General features: G+C 45.5%; 1 protein-coding gene across 3 annotated transcripts in view; it reads left to right on the top strand.

The window, feature by feature from the left end:
- The window catches only part of MARCHF6 (membrane associated ring-CH-type finger 6), a 117,108-nt gene that overhangs the window by 83,330 nt on the left and 12,626 nt on the right, over positions 1–21,152 (top strand). For all 3 annotated transcript variants that reach the window (XM_054018070.1, XM_054018071.1, XM_054018069.1), the window contains 2 exons: positions 2,311–2,492; positions 4,039–4,173. In XM_054018070.1, the coding sequence (XP_053874045.1) occupies positions 2,311–2,492; positions 4,039–4,173 (317 nt within the window). The remainder of the gene's footprint in view (positions 1–2,310; positions 2,493–4,038; positions 4,174–21,152) is intronic.

The raw sequence follows: 21,152 nt of genomic DNA, 5'->3' as shown, positions 1-21,152 counted from the left end.
GACTTATGCAGAAAGGGGGGATCATTTCAGCGAGGCATCATGTGGGTTGCGTGTGTGCAAACGTCACTATGCAGCTTTGTAAACAAGATATCTGGCCTGGCTTATGGAAACCATAAATAATTGATGTAGCGTAGTTCTCAGAGAATAATAATTGTAAGATGACTGCTGTAAGGGAAAGGGTGTAAGAAAGAATGGGGACAGAAACGGTTCACTGGTGATCCAGTGTAGAATTTTAATTTTGCTTACTGGTAAAAGGCTGGTGCACCAACCCATTTCATTACTTATCTCCCCTGAAACTCTTGATTAGTTATAGTAACCTAAACTAAAGCAAAATGAAATGATAAATGATAGTGTATGGTATATTGTAGCTAAAACAACATGTCATAATGTCATAAATGTACATGATATTTAAAAAACAAAGTATGCAGATCAGGTTGGCACTGTATCTTGATACTTATTTGTGTAGTGCCTAGCGCATTTGAGCTGTGATCTCCATTGGCACACTACCATACTATCAGGTTAATCAGAGTAGCAGCCGTGTTAGTCTGTATCCGCAAAAAGAAGAGCAGGAGTACTTGTGGCACCTTAGAGACTAACAATAAATCTGTTAGTCTCTAAGGTGCCACAAGTACTCCTACCATACTATAAAGTTCTGTTATGCACAAAGTGATGCACTTTGCCTTTAAATTGTCAGTCTGGATACAGCCTTGATATCCTTTTTAAGGTTTGCCTTCACTGAACAATTAGGTATCTTAGAATATGACCTTGAGGAGTTGTGTAAACTTAACATGTTAAACATGATTTTGCATTCTGTGTAGACAGGAACAAATAGTGCGTAATATTACATCATATGATCGTGGGTAAATCCTACTGAAACCACATTTTTAACCATGACAAGATGACATGTTAAACACAACTTGTTCTTGTCTATATTAACTATAAAATCACATTACACATCATATTAGTTAACACAACTTTTAACATGGACTAATTATCTAGTGAAGGCAAACCCTTTGAACTCTTTTTAGTGCTGTTAGATGCCCAAATAGGCAGGGTGGCAAACAAATCCAACTGTAACCTTTAACTGGTTACTGACCCACTAAGTGGAGATTGCACCCCATCCTAGCAGTTGCAGACAGGGCAAGCCTGATCCATGCATTTGTGACTTGCAGTCTTGATTGCTGCATCTGATAATTAGGAATGAAACCAAGAAAGCACCAGCTGGTACAAAATGCAGCAGCTAGTCTGCTTAGCAATAGAAGTTGTTGTGAACATCCCTTCTGGCATTATTCTCTCTGCCTTTACTCTCAATTAAATAGTCCAGTTCCTGGTCTCTCTCTTGATATTTTATGCCTTCCATGAGATGGTTCCTTAGCTACATGAGAAAGCGCCTTTTTGCAACCATGTCCTCCTACAATAACTGTTCCCCCCCAGAACATTGAAATTGTCAACAAGTTGGGGAGGCTAGTAAGTTTTTGGAGATGGTATTTTTCACAGGAGATGTATCTAAATTATAAGGAGTCTGGTGGCACCTTAAAGACTAACAGATTTATTTGGGCATAAGCTTTCGTGAGTAAAAACCTCACTTCTTCGTAACTTCCTACCTGTGAGAGATGAGTGAGATAATGACCATGGACCTGGACTTCTTTCAAACTACTCTTTTCTTTGACTTAATTTTTTCTCAGTAACTTCACACAGACACACAGCACACCCAGCCTCTCCTAAACATAAGCAAGCAAGCAAATCTATAAATAACTGCAAGTCACAAATCTATAAATAAGACAATGGAGCAATTTCTCCTATAGCCTGGGACAGAAGAAAGACAGTTAGTTATTGTTTCTATTTTTAAATACTTGGGGTGCTCTCATGGTCCCCACCATCATGGTACTAAGAGTACTTCTGTAGAGAGATTGTAGTATTAATGGAAAATGAGCCAGTTTCAAGCTTCCTGTTAGAATGTATCTAAATGTTTTTGTTGCACTCTAGACACTTTTTTGTGCTAAATCGAATGCCACAAATTGAATTGAATGCCATAAATTTTGAGATTGAACCATTACTATTTCAGCTTTGTTTTTAAATTTATCCTTGAAATTAAAATTCATGAATCTAACTGGATGTTTTATTTTTGTCTAGGATGTGAGATAACAAATCAGTTGAAATTTGCAATATTTGTGCAGCACAAGATTTTGAAAACTCATATTTTACATTGGGTTTAAGACTGAGGCAGATTTACTATATAAATTGCCATCCTTCACTAATAGGTAAAATAATCCTGCTACTTAAGATATTTATCAATCTCTACATTTCCAGTATTTGCTGGCCGTTGGTTAATGTCATTTTGGACGGGAACAGCCAAAATCCATGAACTGTACACAGCTGCTTGTGGTCTTTATGTCTGCTGGTTAACCATTCGGGCGGTGACCGTTCTAGTCGCATGGATGCCGCAGGGTCGCAGAGTGATTTTTCAGAAGGTTAAAGAGTGGTCCCTCATGGTAAGTTCTTGATAGAAGAAAGCTTTTGCTATATTATCAAACAGCGTATTCTGCTTTTTTTAGGTGTTAATGAGATTTATACTTGCTTCCTCCTACTCTCAAACTCACCTTGTACTGTGTTTTCTTTTTTGCTCCCCAGCGCCCTTCCCCTAAATCTACTCAATCTGTGTTTGGACTTCTGAACAGTAATCACTGTTCTGTTGGAATCAGTATTCCAACAGAATGTTAACGAATCAGTCCTTTGAGTGCCACAGTACTAACTATGTAACTACTATATTTCATTTAAATGTGAACGTAATACAGGATACTATCCAGTGAAAACCTGTGTCACGTGATCTCAAGAAATATTTGTTTACAGTTGTTTACTTCTATTCTGTATATAGTAACAGATGAAAATTGTGAAGTGTTCACCTGTTTAGAGACTGAACGTTATTAGTGAAGTGGCAAAAATAGGACTGGAGTTGATTATCAGTTATGGGAAACCATTTGTTTTGTACAGGCATATGTTGTGTACCTGCACGGTGCACATTTTCAGAAAATTCTTTCAGATCACCAAATTTGTGGTGGTGTTCAGATGAATACATTAAAAAAATAAACTTCCTCTCCAGTTATGATGAGACAGAATTTTCATAATGGTTCTTGCACTAGCAGTGACTTTATAACACTGAGGGAAGTTTTCCTCATGATCAAGGCAAGCCCTCACCTGTCTCAGTTAGTTTTAGTTATAAAGTTTCCATACTCAACCTTGCTATAATTCTGGAATGGTAACACATTTTTTTCCCTTTATGGATACATTTTAGAGATGCATGGGGAATGGAGTAACCTGTGAAAGATCCACTCAAGGTTGCATCTTACTGGATGTTTACAGACAACAGCAGCTTTAATAGATGTTTCATGCCATGACTGTCTCCCTGATTAGCACATTCTTTACTTCATTTGTAGTTTCTTTAGTTTGCCAAAGGAAATTGCCAATATCAATACTAAATTATATCCTCGGGTCTGTCCTCTGCACCCCTGCGCTGACAATGTTAATTAGATCAGGATGCTTTTGCTTTTATTATATTCTCAAAAAAATCAAGGACAGAATTACGTTGAATCTGTTAATCAATTTAACAAATACTGCATAACATGTAAATAACAAAAAACTCACATCTTGATCATAACTGTGTGTGGGAGGGGAAACATTGGAAGAATCCTTCCTGATTAAGTACTGGTCATTGGGTACTTTACATACCTGTGACAGTCAAATATGAGTATGTGATTTAAAAAAAAGGAGGACATCGTTGAGGATCCTGTTAATTACTTTTTTGGGCTAAAAAGGATTAAAAATACAGATTTTGTAACTACAGGTGTGTATTGTAATTTACAGTTAACAGAACTTAATTTTGCATATATACTAATTCAATATCAATTTTTTCTGCCTTTTTGTTTTTCTCTTTTAAGAGTAAACATGCAAAGACTTTAAACTTTGAGAAATTGAGAGGTGCAGCTTTGACCAGAACTAGCTGTCTGGCATCATTTATAAATCAGACTTTTTGTGTTTTAGATAATGAAGACACTGATAGTAGCTGTGCTACTAGCTGGTGTGGTTCCACTTCTGCTTGGTCTTCTGTTTGAACTGGTAATTGTTGCTCCTTTGAGAGTTCCTTTGGATCAGACACCTCTATTCTACCCATGGCAGGTCAGTTAATTGCTGGTTTTGTTTTTATTTTAATTCAGGCTTTTCAACACTACCTTGCTTTTACTGGAATATGAGGTTCTCTAAAGGCTTTTATAAATACAGTATGAGGTATGGTTTCCTATTTGATTAAGTATTAAAGCATTTTTCAGTTTCTGTGCAAGTGTAGTGTTTAAAAAAAAAAAAAAAAAAAAAGGCAACTAGTAGGTTGAGGGTTCCTAGCACTGTTAAACTAGAAGGAGGTTGCTTGACTCTTTGGGATCACAGGTTCAGATTTTCACAAGATCTGTTTTACCTCCCATCTTTGACATCTATAACTTAAGTACAACCCTCGTGGGAGAGCCTGTGTCCATGAGGGAGCAGAGAGGAGGCAAGACTGGGAAAGGCAGAGAAAAAACCTTGATATTGTTTATTTTTTTATGTTTTCATGTATTAATCCCCTGCTCTTCTGCACACTGGAAAAGGGATTAGTGAAAGACTTATGTTTAAACTTTTTTATTTAAAGATTATGCTGTAAAGGGCTTTTATATTTAAGAACACTTCTGTTTTACACTGTTAATACATGGTGAATTGTATAGTAATACGCTGTATTGTAGCAACATTTCTGAGTTACACAATATGTAGTCATTAAGAAAAAATGGCCCACCAAAAGATTTTAGTGGATTTTTGTGGCCTTATGCTAACTTAAGGTTGCCCATTCCCCTGGCCTAGGTACTTGAAAATAGTAATGGTCATTCGCCTCCTACCTGTGTAAAGACACATAAGGAGGAACTGTTGTCCCAGATTATCCACGTTAACTCTGAATTTCCTTGCTAATTGGATTCGATTAGCAATTTTAAGATGGACTAGGAAAAGAGGGCAAAGATCCTTTAAGGGGTTGATACAGTAAGTGGAGTTACTGTGGGCTGTAAGTGACAACTAGGTGTTTGTTTCATCCCAGACTAAACTTTGAATACGTTTTTTTTAATCACATTATAAGATAGCATGTAAAAGCTGCATCTACCAAGTAAGAAAAAGTATTCTGAGATGGTGAATCTCTAACTTATATGCAAACAAGTTTTTATTTATTTACAATAACTAGGTGTGTAAAACAGACTCAACTTGAAAGAGAGAACTTAATTTACATATTGAATCTCACATAACTTCTTTGTATTTGTCCACCACTTTGGAGTTATGTCTTTATAATATACATTGTTGTTACTAATAACAGTTATACAAGTCTGATCATGATTATTCATAAAACTATCATTACATAACAGTGGGAATAACAAGAACAAAGAATTTCTAACTAAAAAGATTATCCAGAAACTCTGTCTCAGTTCCAAACAAATATGAACTAGGGAAACACTCAGAAGTCTGGAATTAAATTTAATAAAATCTTTCATTAATCTTGTTAACAAAGCATCCTGAAAAGATTGGATTATGGATGCGCCATATAGTGACTCCATAGTTAAGATTGCAGCAGAAGTTGATTCTTAAGCTCTTAATCTTTCTTCTAGCTGTACTACACAGTGCTTGAAATTTCCTGAAATAGGTTTTTTGTCAATGACGACCTTTTTTATAAAACTTAGATTTTTGTTGTAAAAAGTATCAACGTTGTCAAATTTTCCTTGCAAAAAAGTGCCTCTTTTCCATGTGTTTTTTTTTTTTAAATTACTGAAAACTCTTTTGAGAGTTATTGACATTTTTCATTTACCAAAAACTGTATTTTTGTAAAACAAAAAAGTTTGATAACCATTTTGGGGTATGTTTTTATTGGAGTCTGGGGGGCGGGATTAAAAACTGATAACACTTCTTAAAATGAAAACAATTTTGAAATGTTTATGAAAATAGGCTTTCATTCTTTGACCAGCTCTAGGTATTATAGGTAAATAGGTATTAACAAAAACTGTTTTAAACAATCTGAATACAAGTTTGCCATTTTATGATCTGTGATGTCTTTGTGGTGATTTGAGGAGCGTATGTATTACAGTCAAACCTCACGATAACACGCCCCACCATAACGTGAAATCGCATATAACGCAATCATAAGTTGGCTCCCCTTTAAGGCCTAATACCAGTGGTTCCCAACGCCATGGCGCCCGCCGAGACATTGATGTGCCCCCGCCTAGTGAGAGAAGCCGCGGCCCCGCGCCTGCCGGGGACAGAGAGCACTGGCACCCGCAGCCTCATAGTTCTCTGTCCCCGGTATGCGCAGGGCCACGGCTTCTCTCCCCTGCTGGGCACTAAGCGGCGCACATCAATGCACCGCGTTGGGGACCACTGACTTAAACTGATCGGCTTGAAACCCTGCTATACCGCGACCCCACATTTATCACAGTGGAATTTTTTGGACCCCAAACATCGCGTTATAGCAGGGTTTCACTGTACTTAGGAATTCTGGTTGATATTATGTTCCAAAGTTGTTTTGAAAATTGCTGTGTCATGAATCCCTCTCTCATTGCTTACAAGCCTTTAAGCATGTACCTCCCTGTCCCAGACCAGGGACAATAGCTAATCATTAAGAACTGTCAGTACATGAATATGCCTTACAAAAAAGTAACTACATCTTAGGGCAACCAGTTCTTTCCATTCCCCTCAACAGCAGGTTGAGAGAATGGAAATTCCCAAGCCAAGGCGAAAAGACAGAGATGACAGAGCACGAGGTTATAAATAGCTGGGGGCCTCAATGAGAGAGATAAGACGTTTGGGCAGCCAAGGTCAGAGTAGCCAAGCAGACAGAGAAGGCTCCATGTTTCAGAACTTAAGCCATGCACTGTGATAGAAGGACCCTGGACGGCCCAGACAACCCTGACCCTAGCCCAAAGAATGCAGAGAAATGCAGGTAGGGTTTTATTGCATTCCGGGGTGCATTCCAGACCAGTGAATGGTTGTGTCACCGCTTGCCCTGCAACCTTAGGTGCTGTACCGTGTTTTGCTGTGATCAGCCCAAGTATTACTAAACACTGCTATATTGTTGACATAGGCCCTTGTAAGGTCCTGTAATGCATTTAACGTTCAGTTGACCAGCCTCTGAAAAGTGACTCCTGCATTAACTAACCCAAATGGTAACACTTTGAATTCATACAGGGATAGCTCAATGGTTTAAGCATTGGCCTACTTAAACCCAGCATTGTGAGTTCAATCCTTGAGGGGGCCATTTAAGGAACTGGGGTAAAAATCTGTCTGAGGATTGGTCCTGCTTTGAGCAGGGGGTTGGACTAGATAACCTCCTGAGGTCCCTTCCAACCCTAATATTCGATGATATTCTATATCATTAATTAAAGCAGATTTTTTTTTCTGTGCATCATCATCTAAAGGAATTTGCCTGTACCTCTTAACTAAATCAAAAGAATTGAGATATTAAGCTTTGCTTAAAATATCCAGCATATCATCAGTTGTAGGTGTGGGATCAGAGTCTGGCACAGTGATAGCACTGAGTTTGCTATAATCAATACAAAACTTTATGGTGTGGTCTTTCTTAAGGACCAACACCACAAGTGACACCCAAGAGCTGGACTCGCATGTCCTGGGTGCTATGTATTACTATTTGAATTTGCTCTTGAGCTTGCCCGTGGTACAGTAGGCGCTGCTGGGAGACGGCTGTGATCCTACAGTAATGATTTTATGAGTCAGCAAGAGAGTCTTCCCTGGCTTGCTAGAAAACACCTGTCTGTGTTTTTGCACCACAGATAACTGTGTGCTGTGGCCGGCAGTTGGAAGCTGTGAGCTTCTAAACAAGGTTTGAAATCTAGAAACCTCTGTTCATTGGCTGATTCTTAGTCAGGGGGCGGGGCTATCAGGAAGGCCAGGGCTTTATAAAGCAGTGAGTCAGTGAACAGGGAGTTCGGAAGGGGAGTGGGAAGAGGGCGAGGTACACTTGCCGTTCTTTAAAACCTTTAAACTAAGCTATAATCAAAACTTCTTGATTTAAACAAAAAGCCTAGCATTAACCTAGGTAGCTGTAGGAGAGAATGCAGGCAGAAGCCCAGCAGCACAGTGGGGGCTATCCTGTTTATTGTGCTGAATGCAGCATGTATGATTACCTGCCTTGTGGGCGGGTGGCGTATGTGTGCATTTGGTGCAAGTAGCCCTCACAGACCGGGTACGGGCTTTGGAGGCCAGGGTGGCAGAACTGGAGGAGCTAAGGGAGGCAGAGAGGTATGTTGATGAGGCTTTCCAGGACACTGTAGATTTGTCCCACCTCTGGTCAGACAGCCCACTTTTAGAGAGGATGAAAGACTCAGGGAAGGAGAGCAGTCAACAGGAGCAGAGGGAAACTTTCCCATAGTTGGGACCCTCCTTCCAGATGATGTTGGGGTATCCTCTCGCACTGAAGTTACCTCTCCGGGGGAGGGAACTCCAGTCATTAGGAAAAGGCAGGTGTTAGTAATGGGAGATTCTGTCATTAGAAACATAGATAGCTGGGTTTGTGATGACCGGGAGAACCGTATAGTGACTTGCCTGCCTGGTGCGAAGGTTGCGGATCTCTCGAGGCATCTAGATAGACTTGTGTGTATTGCTGGGGAGGAGCTGGTGGTTGTGGTACGCGAAGGTACCAATGACATAGGGAAGGGTAGAAGAGACGTCCTGGAGTCCAAATATAGGCTGCTAGGAAAGAGACTGAAATCCAGGACCTCTATGGTGGCATTCTCAGAAATGCTTCCAGTTCCACGTGCAGGGCCAGGTAGGCAGGCAGAGCTTCAGAGTCTCAATGAGTCAATGAGACGATGGTGTAGGGAGGAGGGGTTTAGATTTATTAGGAACGGGGGAATCTTTTGGGATGGGGGATCCTATACAGGAAGGATGGGCTCCACCTAAACCAAAGTGGATCCAGAATGCTAGCACTTAACATTAAAAAGGTTGCAGAGCAGTTTTTAAACTAAGAGATGGGGGAAAGCCGATTGCTGCAGAGGAACACGTGGATCGGACAGAGACTTTTCTTAGAGGAGAGTCTATTGATAGAGATTCCCTAGGTTTTAGTCAGGAGGAGAGGATGGAAGAGGATAAAGTATGGGCCAGATCAGACGAGAAATATTCACATAAAAAAGAATCTGACACATCAGAAAAGGGCAGACAGATAAACAGTGACAAGTTTTTAAAGTGCTTGTACACAAATGCTAGAAGTCTAAATAATAAGATGGGTGAACTAGGGTGCCTCATGTTAAAGGAGGATATTGATATAATAGGTTTCAGAGTAGCAGCCGTGTTAGTCTGTATCCGTAAAAAGATTGATATAATAGGCATCACAGAAACATGGTGGAGTGAGGACAATCAATGGGACACAATCATTCCGGGGTACAAAATATATCGGAAGGACAGAACAGGTCATGCGGAGGACATGGGGCGGGAGGGGGAGTGGCACTGTATGTGAAAGAAAATGTAGAATCAAATGAAGTAAAACTCTTAAATGAATCCACATGTTCCATAGAATCTCTATGGATAGTAATTCCATGCTCTAATAAGAATATAACAGTAGGAATCTATTATCGACCACCTGACCAGGACAGTGATAGTGACTATGAAATGCTAAGGGAGATTAGAGAGGCTATCCAAATAAAGAACTCAATAATAGTGGGGGATTCAATTATCCCCATATTGACTGGGTACATGTCACCTCAGGATGAAATGCAGAGACAAACTTTCTCGATACTTTAAATGACTGCTTCTTGGCGCAGCTGGTACAGGAACCCACAAGGGGAGAGGCAATTCTCGATTAGTCCTGAGTGGAGCGCAGGATCTGGTCCAAGAGGTAACTGTAACAGGATGGCTTGGAAATAGTGACCATAATAACATTTAACATTCCTGTGGTGGGAAGAACACCTCAGCAGCCCAACACTGTGACATTTAATTTCAGAAAGGGGATCTGTGCAAAAATGAGGAGGTTAGTTAAACAGAAATTAAAAGGTACAATGACTAGAGTGAAATCCCTGCAAGCTGCAATTACACTTTTCAAAGACACCATAATAGAGGCTCAACTTAAATGTATACCCCAAATTAAAAAACACAGTAAAAGAGACTAAGACAGAGAATATCTTATTGCCCTTATATAAATCTATGGTACGCCCACACCTTGAATACTGTGGACAGATGTGGTCTCATCTCAAAAAAGATATATTGCCATTAGGAAAGGTTCAGAGAAGGGCAACTACAACAATCAGGGGTTTGGAACGGGTCCCATATGAGCAGAGATTAAAGAGGCTAGGACTTTTCAGCTTGGAAAAGGGGAGACTAAGGGGGGATATGATAGAGGGATATAAAATCATGAGTGGTGTGGAGAAAGTGAATAAGGAAAAGTTCTTCGAATGATTGCTCATGTGTATTCCACTATAGATGTGCGTGCTCGCCACGTGCACTGGTGCCGGAAGTTTTTCCCTTAGCAGTACCCGTACTGGGGGAGCACCGCTGCGACCCCTGCAGTGGCGCCTGTATACCACGCCATAAAGGGGGCTGCGTGCTCCCCCCCTCCCAGTTCCTTCTTGCCACCAGTGAAGGTAGTCGGAACTTTGTGCTCCAGCCTTGGCTGCAGCGATTATAGCCTTAGTGGTATCCCTTTCATGAGTGAACAGTTTCTCTAGTTAGTAGCCTGGCTCGGGGCATGCCCCGTGGCCCAGGCTTCAAGTCGTGCGACTCTTGTCGCAATTCTATGCCCAGAAGCGATCCACACTCTGTGTCTTCGCTGTCTGGGCGAGGCTCACATCAGTGAGCGTTACAAGATTTGCAAGTCGCTCAAGCCTCGGACGAAGCATGAACGTGATATCCGACTCCGGGCCCTTCTTATGGAGTCGGCACTGGCCCCGGCCCCGACGCGTCGACTCGACCCTGCGCCGGGCACCGCGTCTTCGGTGCACAGTGAGGCCCCATCTACCAGTTGGCACCGTTTTCCTGCTAAGAAGCAAGGGAAGACACAGCGGCGTCAAGACAAGGATGGGGTGAGGCCAGACCCGAGTCGGGCAGCCCACGATCCCCGTCGGGACTTAGACCTCCGACTCGAGCTGAGCGGAGTAGTCCGGTCCCGTCCGCGCGTGCCTGCCTCTCCGGAAGCGAGGATGCAGTTAACACCGGAGGCAGCCCAAGCCGCGCGCGACATTCTCGCTCTACCGGTGCCGAGAGCACTACCCCAGTCGGGCCCCCGGTCCCAAGGGAAACCACCCTTGGGCGCACACCAGGCCTCCCCGGATACATTGGAGGTGGAGGTGCCTCCCCATGTTGAAGGGCCTGCCCAAAGCCCGCGGCAAACTTCCACCCCGCGAGCCAGGTCTCCTGGGAGTGAGTCAGGCTCCTCCATCCGGAGGGACTGCAGGCGCCGGGACAAAAGGCAACGACGCTCCTCTTCCAGTCAGAGTGAGAGGAGCTCCTCTTCCAGTCAGAGTGAGAGGAGCTCCTCTTCCAGTCAGAGTGAGAGGAGCAGGTCTCGACGCCAATGGCACAGGCACTCATACTCCAGCCCCCTCCGGGATAGATGCCGCACTCGGAGTGCAACCTGGGCATCCCCGGCACTGAGGCGTCGTAGTCACGGTCGCCGACGAGACTTGAGAGACAGATTTCTATCTCGACCTCTGACATTTACCTCTCTTCATCGTCGAGGTCGAAATCTTGGGGTCAGAGATGTCATGGCCGGGACCGTCCAGCCGATCGTACAGCACCGTACGCTCGTCAATGACCTCTGTGCCCAGCCGCCCTTCTCCAGGCCACACTGCACCGGAAGAGCAAGCAGCTGTACCGGGGCCCCACACGACTCAGTGGCAGGGAGCGCCCTGGCAAGGACAATGGTGCCAGTGGGCACCGTGGCCCCAGGCGCCCGTACCGGCGAGACCCCGTTCCATGGCCGGGGCTTCTCAGGTCCATTCGGCGTCTCTGCCCCGGCACCGTGACCAGTCCTCGGGGACCGAACCACCGGCACCGATCCCGGGCCCGGATCCGGGGCTCGACCCAACGGAACCACTGGATGCTGTAGGCACAGCGCCAGCTACCTCCTCAGCCCCACCTCCTGTCTCTCAGGAGGACTTCAAGGCTCAACAGGATATCCTTCGACGGGTGGCCTCGAACCTCCAACTCCAAGCTGAGGAGATGGAGGAGCCGTCGGACGCCTTATTCAATGTCCTGACCTCTTCGGCACTGGTCCGTGTGGCTCTCCCTCTGCACCAAGGGGTAGCCAATATTTCCAACGGACTTTGGCAGACCCCAGTCTCCCTGGGGCCTATTTCTAAGAATGCTGAACGGAAGTATTTCGTGCCCGAAAAGGGGCATGAATACCTATATACCCACCCGGTCCCGAACTCTCTGATTGTAGAGTCAGTCCACCATCATGAGAGGCATGGCCAGTCCGCGCCCACCCCCAAGGACAAGGATGCTAGGAGACTTGACACCTTTCGAAAAAAGGTTTATTCATCAGCAAGTTTCCAGCTCAGAGTAGCTAACCACCAGGCACTACTGAGCCGCTATGATTTCAACCTGTGGGGGTCCCTTCCAAAGTTTGAACTCCTCCTCCAGGATAAGGACAGGAGTGAGATCAGGGCCTTGGTCGACGAGGGTGCAGCGGCGGCCAAAGCAGCTCTCCAGGCCGCTTCGGATGTGGCGGACACAGCAGCCCATTTGATGGCCTCCGCCATCTCCATGCGAAGGGCGTTGTGGCTCTCGCTGTGGGTGAAGTCCCAGTCCATCATGCAGGACCTGCCGTTCGATGGGAAGACCCTGTTTGCGGACCAGACGGACACTCGTTTGCACGGGATGGAGGATTCCCGTACCACCCTGCAGACACTAGGCTTGTATGTCCCGCCTGCCAAGGACAAGCCCAGGCCTCAGACCTCAGCTCCTCATTTCGGGGCAGATACGAGGCCCCGCCTAAGAGGCAGAGGGACCAGAGGCGTAGGTCCCAGCGCCAATCGCGTTCGGCCCCGCGACCTGGCCCCTTGAAGGGCAAGAGGCCAGGGAAGAGGTGCTTTTGACTCGTTGTGGGGGGTCACCAGGCCTGTTGCCAGGGAAGCCCCCCAGTTAATAAAGTTGATGTTTGCCAGACGTTTATCTGCCTTTTGACTGCAATGATCCCGTATAACGGACCGATGGGTCCTCAGTACCATCTCCCCAGGGTACAGGCTGCAGTTCGCTTCTCCCCCTCCCCACCATCCTCCGTCCTGGGAGCCTCCTGGGGACCCGGCGCATGCCCTCCTTCTAGGCTGGGAGGTAGAGTGCCTCTCGCCCTGGGGGCGGTGGAGAGAGTACCTCGGGAATTCCAGGGCAAAGGGTTTTACTCCAGGTATTTCCTGATCCCGAAGGTGAAAGGCGGTCTCAGGCCCATCCTCGATCTGCAGAATCTCAACCAGTTTTCCGGTTCATTGCAAGTTCCGCATGGTGTCCCTGGTCTCTATTGTTCCATCCCTAGATCCGGGGGATTGGTTCACGGCCCTGGACCTCCAGGAAGCGTATCGTCACATCCATATTTTCGAGGGGCATAGGCATTTCCTCCGTTTCCTGGTAGGTCAGGACCACTACCAGTTTACTGTCCTTCCCTTGGGCCTTTCTACGACCCCCAGGGTTTTTACAAAATTCATGGCGGTGGTGGCGGCCCACCTCAAAAGGAACGGGCTGCAGATCTTCCCCTACCTGGACGACTGGCTGCTCAAGGGCAAGTCTCGTTCTCAGGTGTAGGAGCAGATGAACTTCCTGCTACACACCTGCGCGGCTCTAGGCCTAGTGGTAAACGAGGAGAAATCCATGTTAGTCCCGGTTCAGCGCATACACTTCATGGGGCGCTGTTAGACTCCCAGGTGGCCACGGCCTCCCTCCCACGGGACAGGTTCAAGACGCTCAAAGGTCTCATCACCTCAGTCACGGCCTTCCCGGTAACCATGGCACGGGTGTGCCTTCAAATACTGGGCCATATGGCAGCATGCACTTATGTGGTGCAACATGCCAGGCTCTGGATGAGGCCCCTCCAACTCTGGCTGGCCTCCCAGTATTCCCAGGCCACGGACGACCTGGACAAGGTCGTCACGTTGCCACCCAAGGTGGTGGCAGACCTGCAATGGTGGTCCCTCCCGAGCAACATGCTTCAGGGTATCCCCTTCCGAGAGCCCCCTCCCTCATTAGATCTGGTGTTGGATGCCTCAGACCTGGGATGGGGAGCCCATGTGGGGGGCTTCAAGACTCAGGACATGTGGTCACCCGCAGAACTGGCCCTGCACATAAATGTCAGGGAGCTCAGGGCCGTGCGCCTGGCGTGCGTGGCCTTCCGCCAGCACATAGGGGGGAAAGTGGTCAGAGTCCTCACGGACAATATGACCGCTATGTATTATGTCAACAGGCAAGGGGGCACGCGTTCTGCGGCCTTGTGCCAGGAAGCCCAGCTCCTGTGGGAGTTCTGTATAGTCCACGACATCCTCCTGAGAGCTTTTCACCTGCCCAGCGAGTGCAACATGCTCGCGGATCACCTGAGCAGGGTTTTCTCCCAACAGCACGAGTGGTCCCTGCACAGGGAGGTGGCCAGGTGGCTCTTCCTTGAGTGGGGCACTCCCAGGTGGACCTGTTCGCCACCGTCCAGAATCGTTTGTGTCCACGATTCTACTCCAGGGTGGGAGAGGGCGACGGTGCGATATCGGATGCCTTCCTGATTCCATGGTCGGGGCCCCTGTTTTACGTCTTCCCGCCCTTCCCCCTGATAGGCAGAGTCCTACAGAAGGTGAAGTCAGACGGGGCACGGATTATCCTTAAAGCCCCGGACGGGGCCCGTCAACATTGGTACGGGACCTTACTGCAGCTCTTAGCGGCTCCCCCGCGCAGGCTGACTCTTCGCCTAGACAGAACCAGGCCATTTAGGAAATCCCCCCAGCTGTTTATTGCATCGGCCGAGCACATGAGGGGGCGACCGGTTTCCACCCAGCGGATCTCCCACTGGATCACCTCGTGCATACGCACATGTTACAACCTGGCAGGGGTGCCCCCGCCTCCTATAGTGAAGGCTTATTCGACGAGAGTGCAGGCCTCGTCAGCAGTCTATGTGGCTCACGTCCCTATTCAGGACATATGTAGGGCTGCTATGTGGTCCTCTGTCCACACCTTCTTCTCGCACTATGCGATCGTCTCCCAAACACGGGATGACACTGGGTTTGGTAGGGCGGTACTCCACCCGGGTAACTCTTAAAACTCCTACCCACCTCCATCAGATATAGCTTGGAGTCACCTATAGTGGAATACACATGAGCAATCACTGGAAGAAGAAAGGACAGTTACCTGTTCCGTAACTGGCGTTCTTCGAGATGTGTTGCTCAGGTGTATTCCACATCCCGCCCTCCTTCCTCTCGGAGTTGTCTGGCAAGAAGGAACTGTGGGTGCGGGGAGTGCGCAGCCCCCTTTATGGTGCGATATACAGGCGCCACTGCAGGGGTCGCAGCGGTGCTCCCCCAGTACGGATACTGCTAAGGGAAAAACTTCCGGCACCGGTGCACGTGGTGAGCACGCACACCTATAGTGGAATACACCTCACAACACATCTCGAAGAACGCCAGTTACGGAACAGGTAACTGTCCTTTATTGTTCCCATAGTATAAGAACTAGGGGCCACCAAATGAAATTAATGGGCAGCAGGTTTAAAAAAAATAAAAGGCCATTCTTCTTGCTACAGCGCACAGTCAACCTGTGGAACTCCTTGCCTGAGGAGGTTGTGAAGGCTAGGACTATAACAGGTTTAAAAGAGAACTGGATAAATTCATGGAGGTTAAATCCATTAATGGCTATTAGCCAGGATGGGTAAGGAATTGGTGTCCCTAGCCTCTGTTTGTCAGAGGGTGGAGATGGGTGGCAGGAGAGAGATCACTTGATCATTACCTGTTAGGTTCACTCCCTCTGGGGCACCTCGCATTGGCCACTGTTTGCAGACAGGATACTGGGCTTCCATGCTGTGATAAGCTTTAAGTTTGTTTACATGTAGAATGTGGGACAGCATTACCATGAGGCCTCTTAACATATGTACTTCTGTCACTCTTCTATCACCTCAAAAGGTCTTTCCCCAGAATTTTGCATTTTTTCACAGGGCTTAATACGAATACCATGTCCTCTATTTCAAAAGGTTTCAGAGTAGCAGCCGTGTTAGTCTGTATCCGCAAAAAGAAGAACAGGAGTACTTGTGGCACCTTAGAGACTAACAAATTTATTTCAATCTATTTCAAAAGATTGTTTAGAAGTATGTTGGTCATATCATGCCTTTTGTTTGGACTGACTGTCCCTGAGTTTAGGCTGAACCATATCTGTGTCTTTTAACTCTTTTCTAAACCTTTGTACATGTTCATTTACTGGCTCTCCCTCTGTCTCTTCAGAAAACCACTCCCCATATTCCCTTACTGGGGCTCCCTCTAAGACATATTCCCTTATTCATTCTAGAGTGCAGTCTGTGGTTTGTCCATCTGCAAAACATTGACAGCTGACAACTGCAACAGCTTCTTCAGTAAGGGGTTAATTCCTCCCCTGAGGGCATGTATCTTTCCTCTGCCATACAGGAGCTGGCCTTGGCCCCTCCTGCACCTGGAAACACACTGATTTCTTCTGCTGCAGTGGAGCTGGAGGGACTTTCCCCTCTCCACTTAGCAATTTCTGGGTCTTTATAATTTCCTCCTGGAATCCCAGCACAATATTCCCTTTTACTATGGGTTACAATGTTCACAGCCTTAGTCATATGCAAAATATTCCCCACAAGCATTTCCATTCGGATACTATTTTGCACCCCCACTACTAAGTCACTCTTTAAACCTTCCCATTCCAAATGAACTCAAACCAGAGGCACAAGAATTTTATGTTTCCCCAGTGCCAGAAGCTCTACCTCCTGGCCAGGCAACAGGTCAGTCCTTTGGACCATGCTTTCCCTGACGAGAGAGATCTGGGCACCAGTATGTCTCCACCCTGTGCATTCTTCACCATTCACTTTGGCAACTTTAATAAATTCCAGGTCTACATCCACAGGGTCAGACCTGACAAAATTCATCGGAGGAGCTGCAGGGGTCCTGTGTTAAGGGCAGCTGCATTCATCTGGGCTGGACAGGGCTTGGGCTTGGTTTCTTTTAGTTTAGGGCATTGATTTCTCAGGTGTTCAGTGGAGTTACACTGGAAGCACCTTCTTGGACCATTTTCCTGTCCCGGAGGTCTGTGGTGGGGATTTCTAGGAGAGGAATGATTCTGGGGTGGTAAATGTCTGGGCCCCGAACCTCACTATTTCCTACCTGGGGTGGGGTCCCTTTACCCTAGGTTTGTGCCCCTCATTCTGTGTCTTGCACTCATTAGACATCTGAGCTTGTACAAAGCAATCAGCCAGGATGGCAATTTCCTGCACAGAATGTAAAGCTTTATTCCATTTTGCATGTCTGACCTCCTCAGAAGAGTTGCTTAGGAAATGGTCTTGAGCAAAGAGATCAAACAGTTGGTCATAGTTCTCAGCTCACTTTCCCTTTACCTCTTTTCTCATTAGATCACACATTTTATAGACATAATCAGTACGACTCATGCCAGCACATTTCCTGGGTTTCCTAAATTGCAGCCTATACACTTCAAGAGTAATTTGAAACCTGTGCAAAACAGCTTTTTAAAATTCAGGATATTTCAAAGCCTCGCCAATTGGCATTTCATTAAATATATTTAAAGCTTTACCAGAGAGTTTTGCAATCAGTGTGGGGACTTTCTTGTCCTCTGGAACCTTACGAACCTCACATAGCTATTCAAAAGTGTTAAAATATTCGTCAGTACAGTCTGTTTCCTTGTATGCTGTGCACAACTTATCTCAGCTGAGTATCAGGGGGTAGCCGTGTTAGTCTGTATCTACAAAAACAACAAGGAGTCTGGTGGCACCTTAAAGACTAACAGATTTATTTGGGCATAAGCTTTCGTGAGTAAAAACCTCACTTCTTCGGATGCAACTGAATGCTCCTTGGATGAAGGGAATGCCTGGGCACTGTGGGATCTATCCATGTCTTGCCATCATATCCAGATTATACTCTCTCTTCTCCTTTTCTAGGGCTTCTTTGTCTTTCAGTTACATGGCTCGTCAGCATGCAACTTCCTGCTGCTGCGTTTCTGCCTTCCTCTCCTTGGCTTTCATGTCCGTGTACCACTTCTGGTGTTCACACTCTGTCTTTTTGTTCTTTCTCTGACCTAGCTTTATAGTTGCTTCTGTGGTGCTCATGTTTATGCTTTACTATTCTATTTCTCTTACCCAAAATAAACAAACAGAAAATAACAAACTGTAAACTCTCTTTATTGTTCCCAGCCACCACACTTGAGACTCACTTAAAACTGTTATACCAGTGCTTAAAGTGTAAATCTCCATTAAAATACCAGTCTTTGTATAAATCCTGTTTCGACAACGCCACTGTCACATTCTTGGGTGCAATCCAGACCAGTGAGGGATCGTGTCATCGATTGTCCTGCAAACTTTGATGCCTCAGAAAGCTTTGCTGCTATAGCTCCCAACTTGGGTCGCTCTCAGTCAGCCTGCAGGTCACACTCTGAGGCCTTGGCTACACTCGTGGATTCACAGCGGCAGCACTGTGAAGCGCAAGTGTAGCCACACTGCCAGCGCTGCGAGAGCTCTCTCACAGCGCTGTAAGTACTCCACCTCTCCGAGGGGAGTAGCTTGCAGCGCTGCGAGGGAGCGTTCAGCGCTGCAGGCGCCGATTACACTGGAGCTGTTCAGCGCTGCGCTGGGGGGGGGGGCGTTTTCACACCCCCGAGCGCAGCAAGTTGCAGTGCTGTACAGCGCCAGTGTAGCCAAGGCCTGAGTATGTATAGTGTCAGCCCTGGTCCAGTAACTCTGATCCCAGCAGCCTGTCAGCAACACTTCAGTAACACTTTGGCTCCCAGCAGCCTTGGTTGTTGACTTACAGGGTGACCCCCAACACGCTCCCAGTCCCGAATTTTCTCAGAAATGTGTGTTCTGCACTGTCCATCCCTCTCCTGGGCAATTCAGATATTAGAGGTTCCTTGCTCCCGTAAGGAGTCAATATGCAACAGTTTGCTACTTTAACTGGAGTTTACTCAAACAGTTCAATTCAACCATAGCACTGGATTAGTTTTGAAGAATAAAACTAATTTATTAACTACAAAAAGAGATTTTAGGTGAGTACAAGTACAAGGTATTACAAAGTCAGAAATGGTTACAAGAGAAATAAACATCTGACGCTTCCTAGTAGCTAAAACTTGACAAACTAGACTTTGAATCAAGGTATAATCCTTACCACACGATCCCAACAACAGTGCTAAAGTCAGGATCTGTCCCCAAACTCCAAAGGGCTGTTCCTTTGTATTCTTAGGCATGTGAGAGAAGGAGGGGGGATGTTTTTGCCCCTCACTTTTGTAGTCCAGTCCCTCTTTGAAGTGGATTCTTCTGAGGATTACTCCTCAAAGCAGAGTTTATTCAAACATTAAAGAAGGCCACATGGAAGTGGCCCCATGCTCTTTCTTCTCCCCTGAGTATGCTGAAATACAGATTTGCCTTGTCTCACTCTTGCTGTCTCAAGAACCCTGTTTACTACTTTTATGTAAATTGAGGTAAACACATTCCATTGTATAAGATAAACCTGTTTAACCACTCTTGCCCAGGGTTGTGTGGGTTTGAACATGTGCCACATCATAGAGGGGGAATTCATAACTTTACATATAATGTTGCTACATACATTTCACCATGATATTATTGACCAGCGCATTATTGGTTTTCAGATGATACCTCACAAGGCATATTTTGTACAAAGATTATTACATAAATGTGTAGGGTGTGAATACAGGGGTGCATTCGGTCATAGGTTTATTTTTGTATAAATCTGTTTCTTTCTTGTGCTGTTAAAGAGAGCTCTGGTGGTTTAAAATTTTATCCAAAGTACACTTAATGCTATGGTGGCACAGCTGATTCAGTGTAGACATTACCTATGATGTCATTACCTTGCTGACAGGAGAATCTCTTCCATCAGAGTAGGTAATCCGCCTTCCTGAGAGGCAGTAGCTAGGTCAACCGAAGAATTCTGGCCTCTGTTTACACCTACCACATGCTCCCTTGAAGAGATAAATCAGAAGACATCTTTGTGTGGAGCTCTGGAGGAGGGGGTATTTAAGCTATGGGTGAAGCATGAGGGATCAGTACTGGACCTAGGGGCAAGGCAGGGGGCCATGTGATCTAAGCTCTCAGGATGAGGTACTCGACGGAGGAGTTGTATTCCAAAAATATACCTGTGGACCTCAAGATAGTGGCAGTTCCTGGACTCTTAATCCTCTAGAGTCTGAACAAACACCTGGGAAGTCAGTGGTTAGATCCCCCGTAGCAGTTTGCTGAGGGGCCAAGAGGAGACGCTTGTCTGGGGCTGTTCCGGTCTTCCTAATCTGTAATGAGTCAATCCTAACAGTTCTGTAGCTGTCCATAGCGCATTTCAAATAAAATAAGGTATACAAGAACTGAATTTCTAATGTCAAAAGTTTTTGAAAAAACCTTTTTGCTTTTATTATGTGTATAAACAAACAAATAACCCCATTGTTTTTTGTTTGCGGGCCACCTTTAAGGAAAGACACTCCATGGATCAATAGGCCTAAAACCTAACCTACACTTAAAATCCCCCTAAAAATCCATAGTTTGTTTACTGTGAACTCCCCTAGTTGAGGGCTGCAACATAGATAAAACACCAACTTTTCAGCTGGGTGGTTTGTCATCTACATATAAAGGGTATTGATTTATCTCACTCACCTGGGCATGCATCACGTCTGTCCTTGTGAACAGGCAAGATATTTAAAATCTCTGAATTGCTTCAGTACTTGCATATTTCTGTGCCTTGCATTCTCCAAGAAATACCATAGAACCTCAGAGTTATGACTACCTCAGTAATGGACGTTCATAACTCTGAAATTTTTGTAACTTTGAACTAAACGTTATGATTCTTTCTGAAGTTTACATCTGAGCATTGACTTAGTACAGCTTTGAAACTTTACTATGCAGAAGGAAAAGGCTGCTTTAAACCATCTTAATTTAAATGAAACAAGCA

The sequence above is a fragment of the Malaclemys terrapin genome, chromosome 2 (genome assembly GCF_027887155.1).
Source record: "Malaclemys terrapin pileata isolate rMalTer1 chromosome 2, rMalTer1.hap1, whole genome shotgun sequence".
NCBI classification, from domain to species: Eukaryota; Metazoa; Chordata; order Testudines; family Emydidae; genus Malaclemys; species Malaclemys terrapin.
Note: the sequence above shows the minus strand (reverse complement) of the source record. Positions and strands in the feature narration are given on the sequence as shown.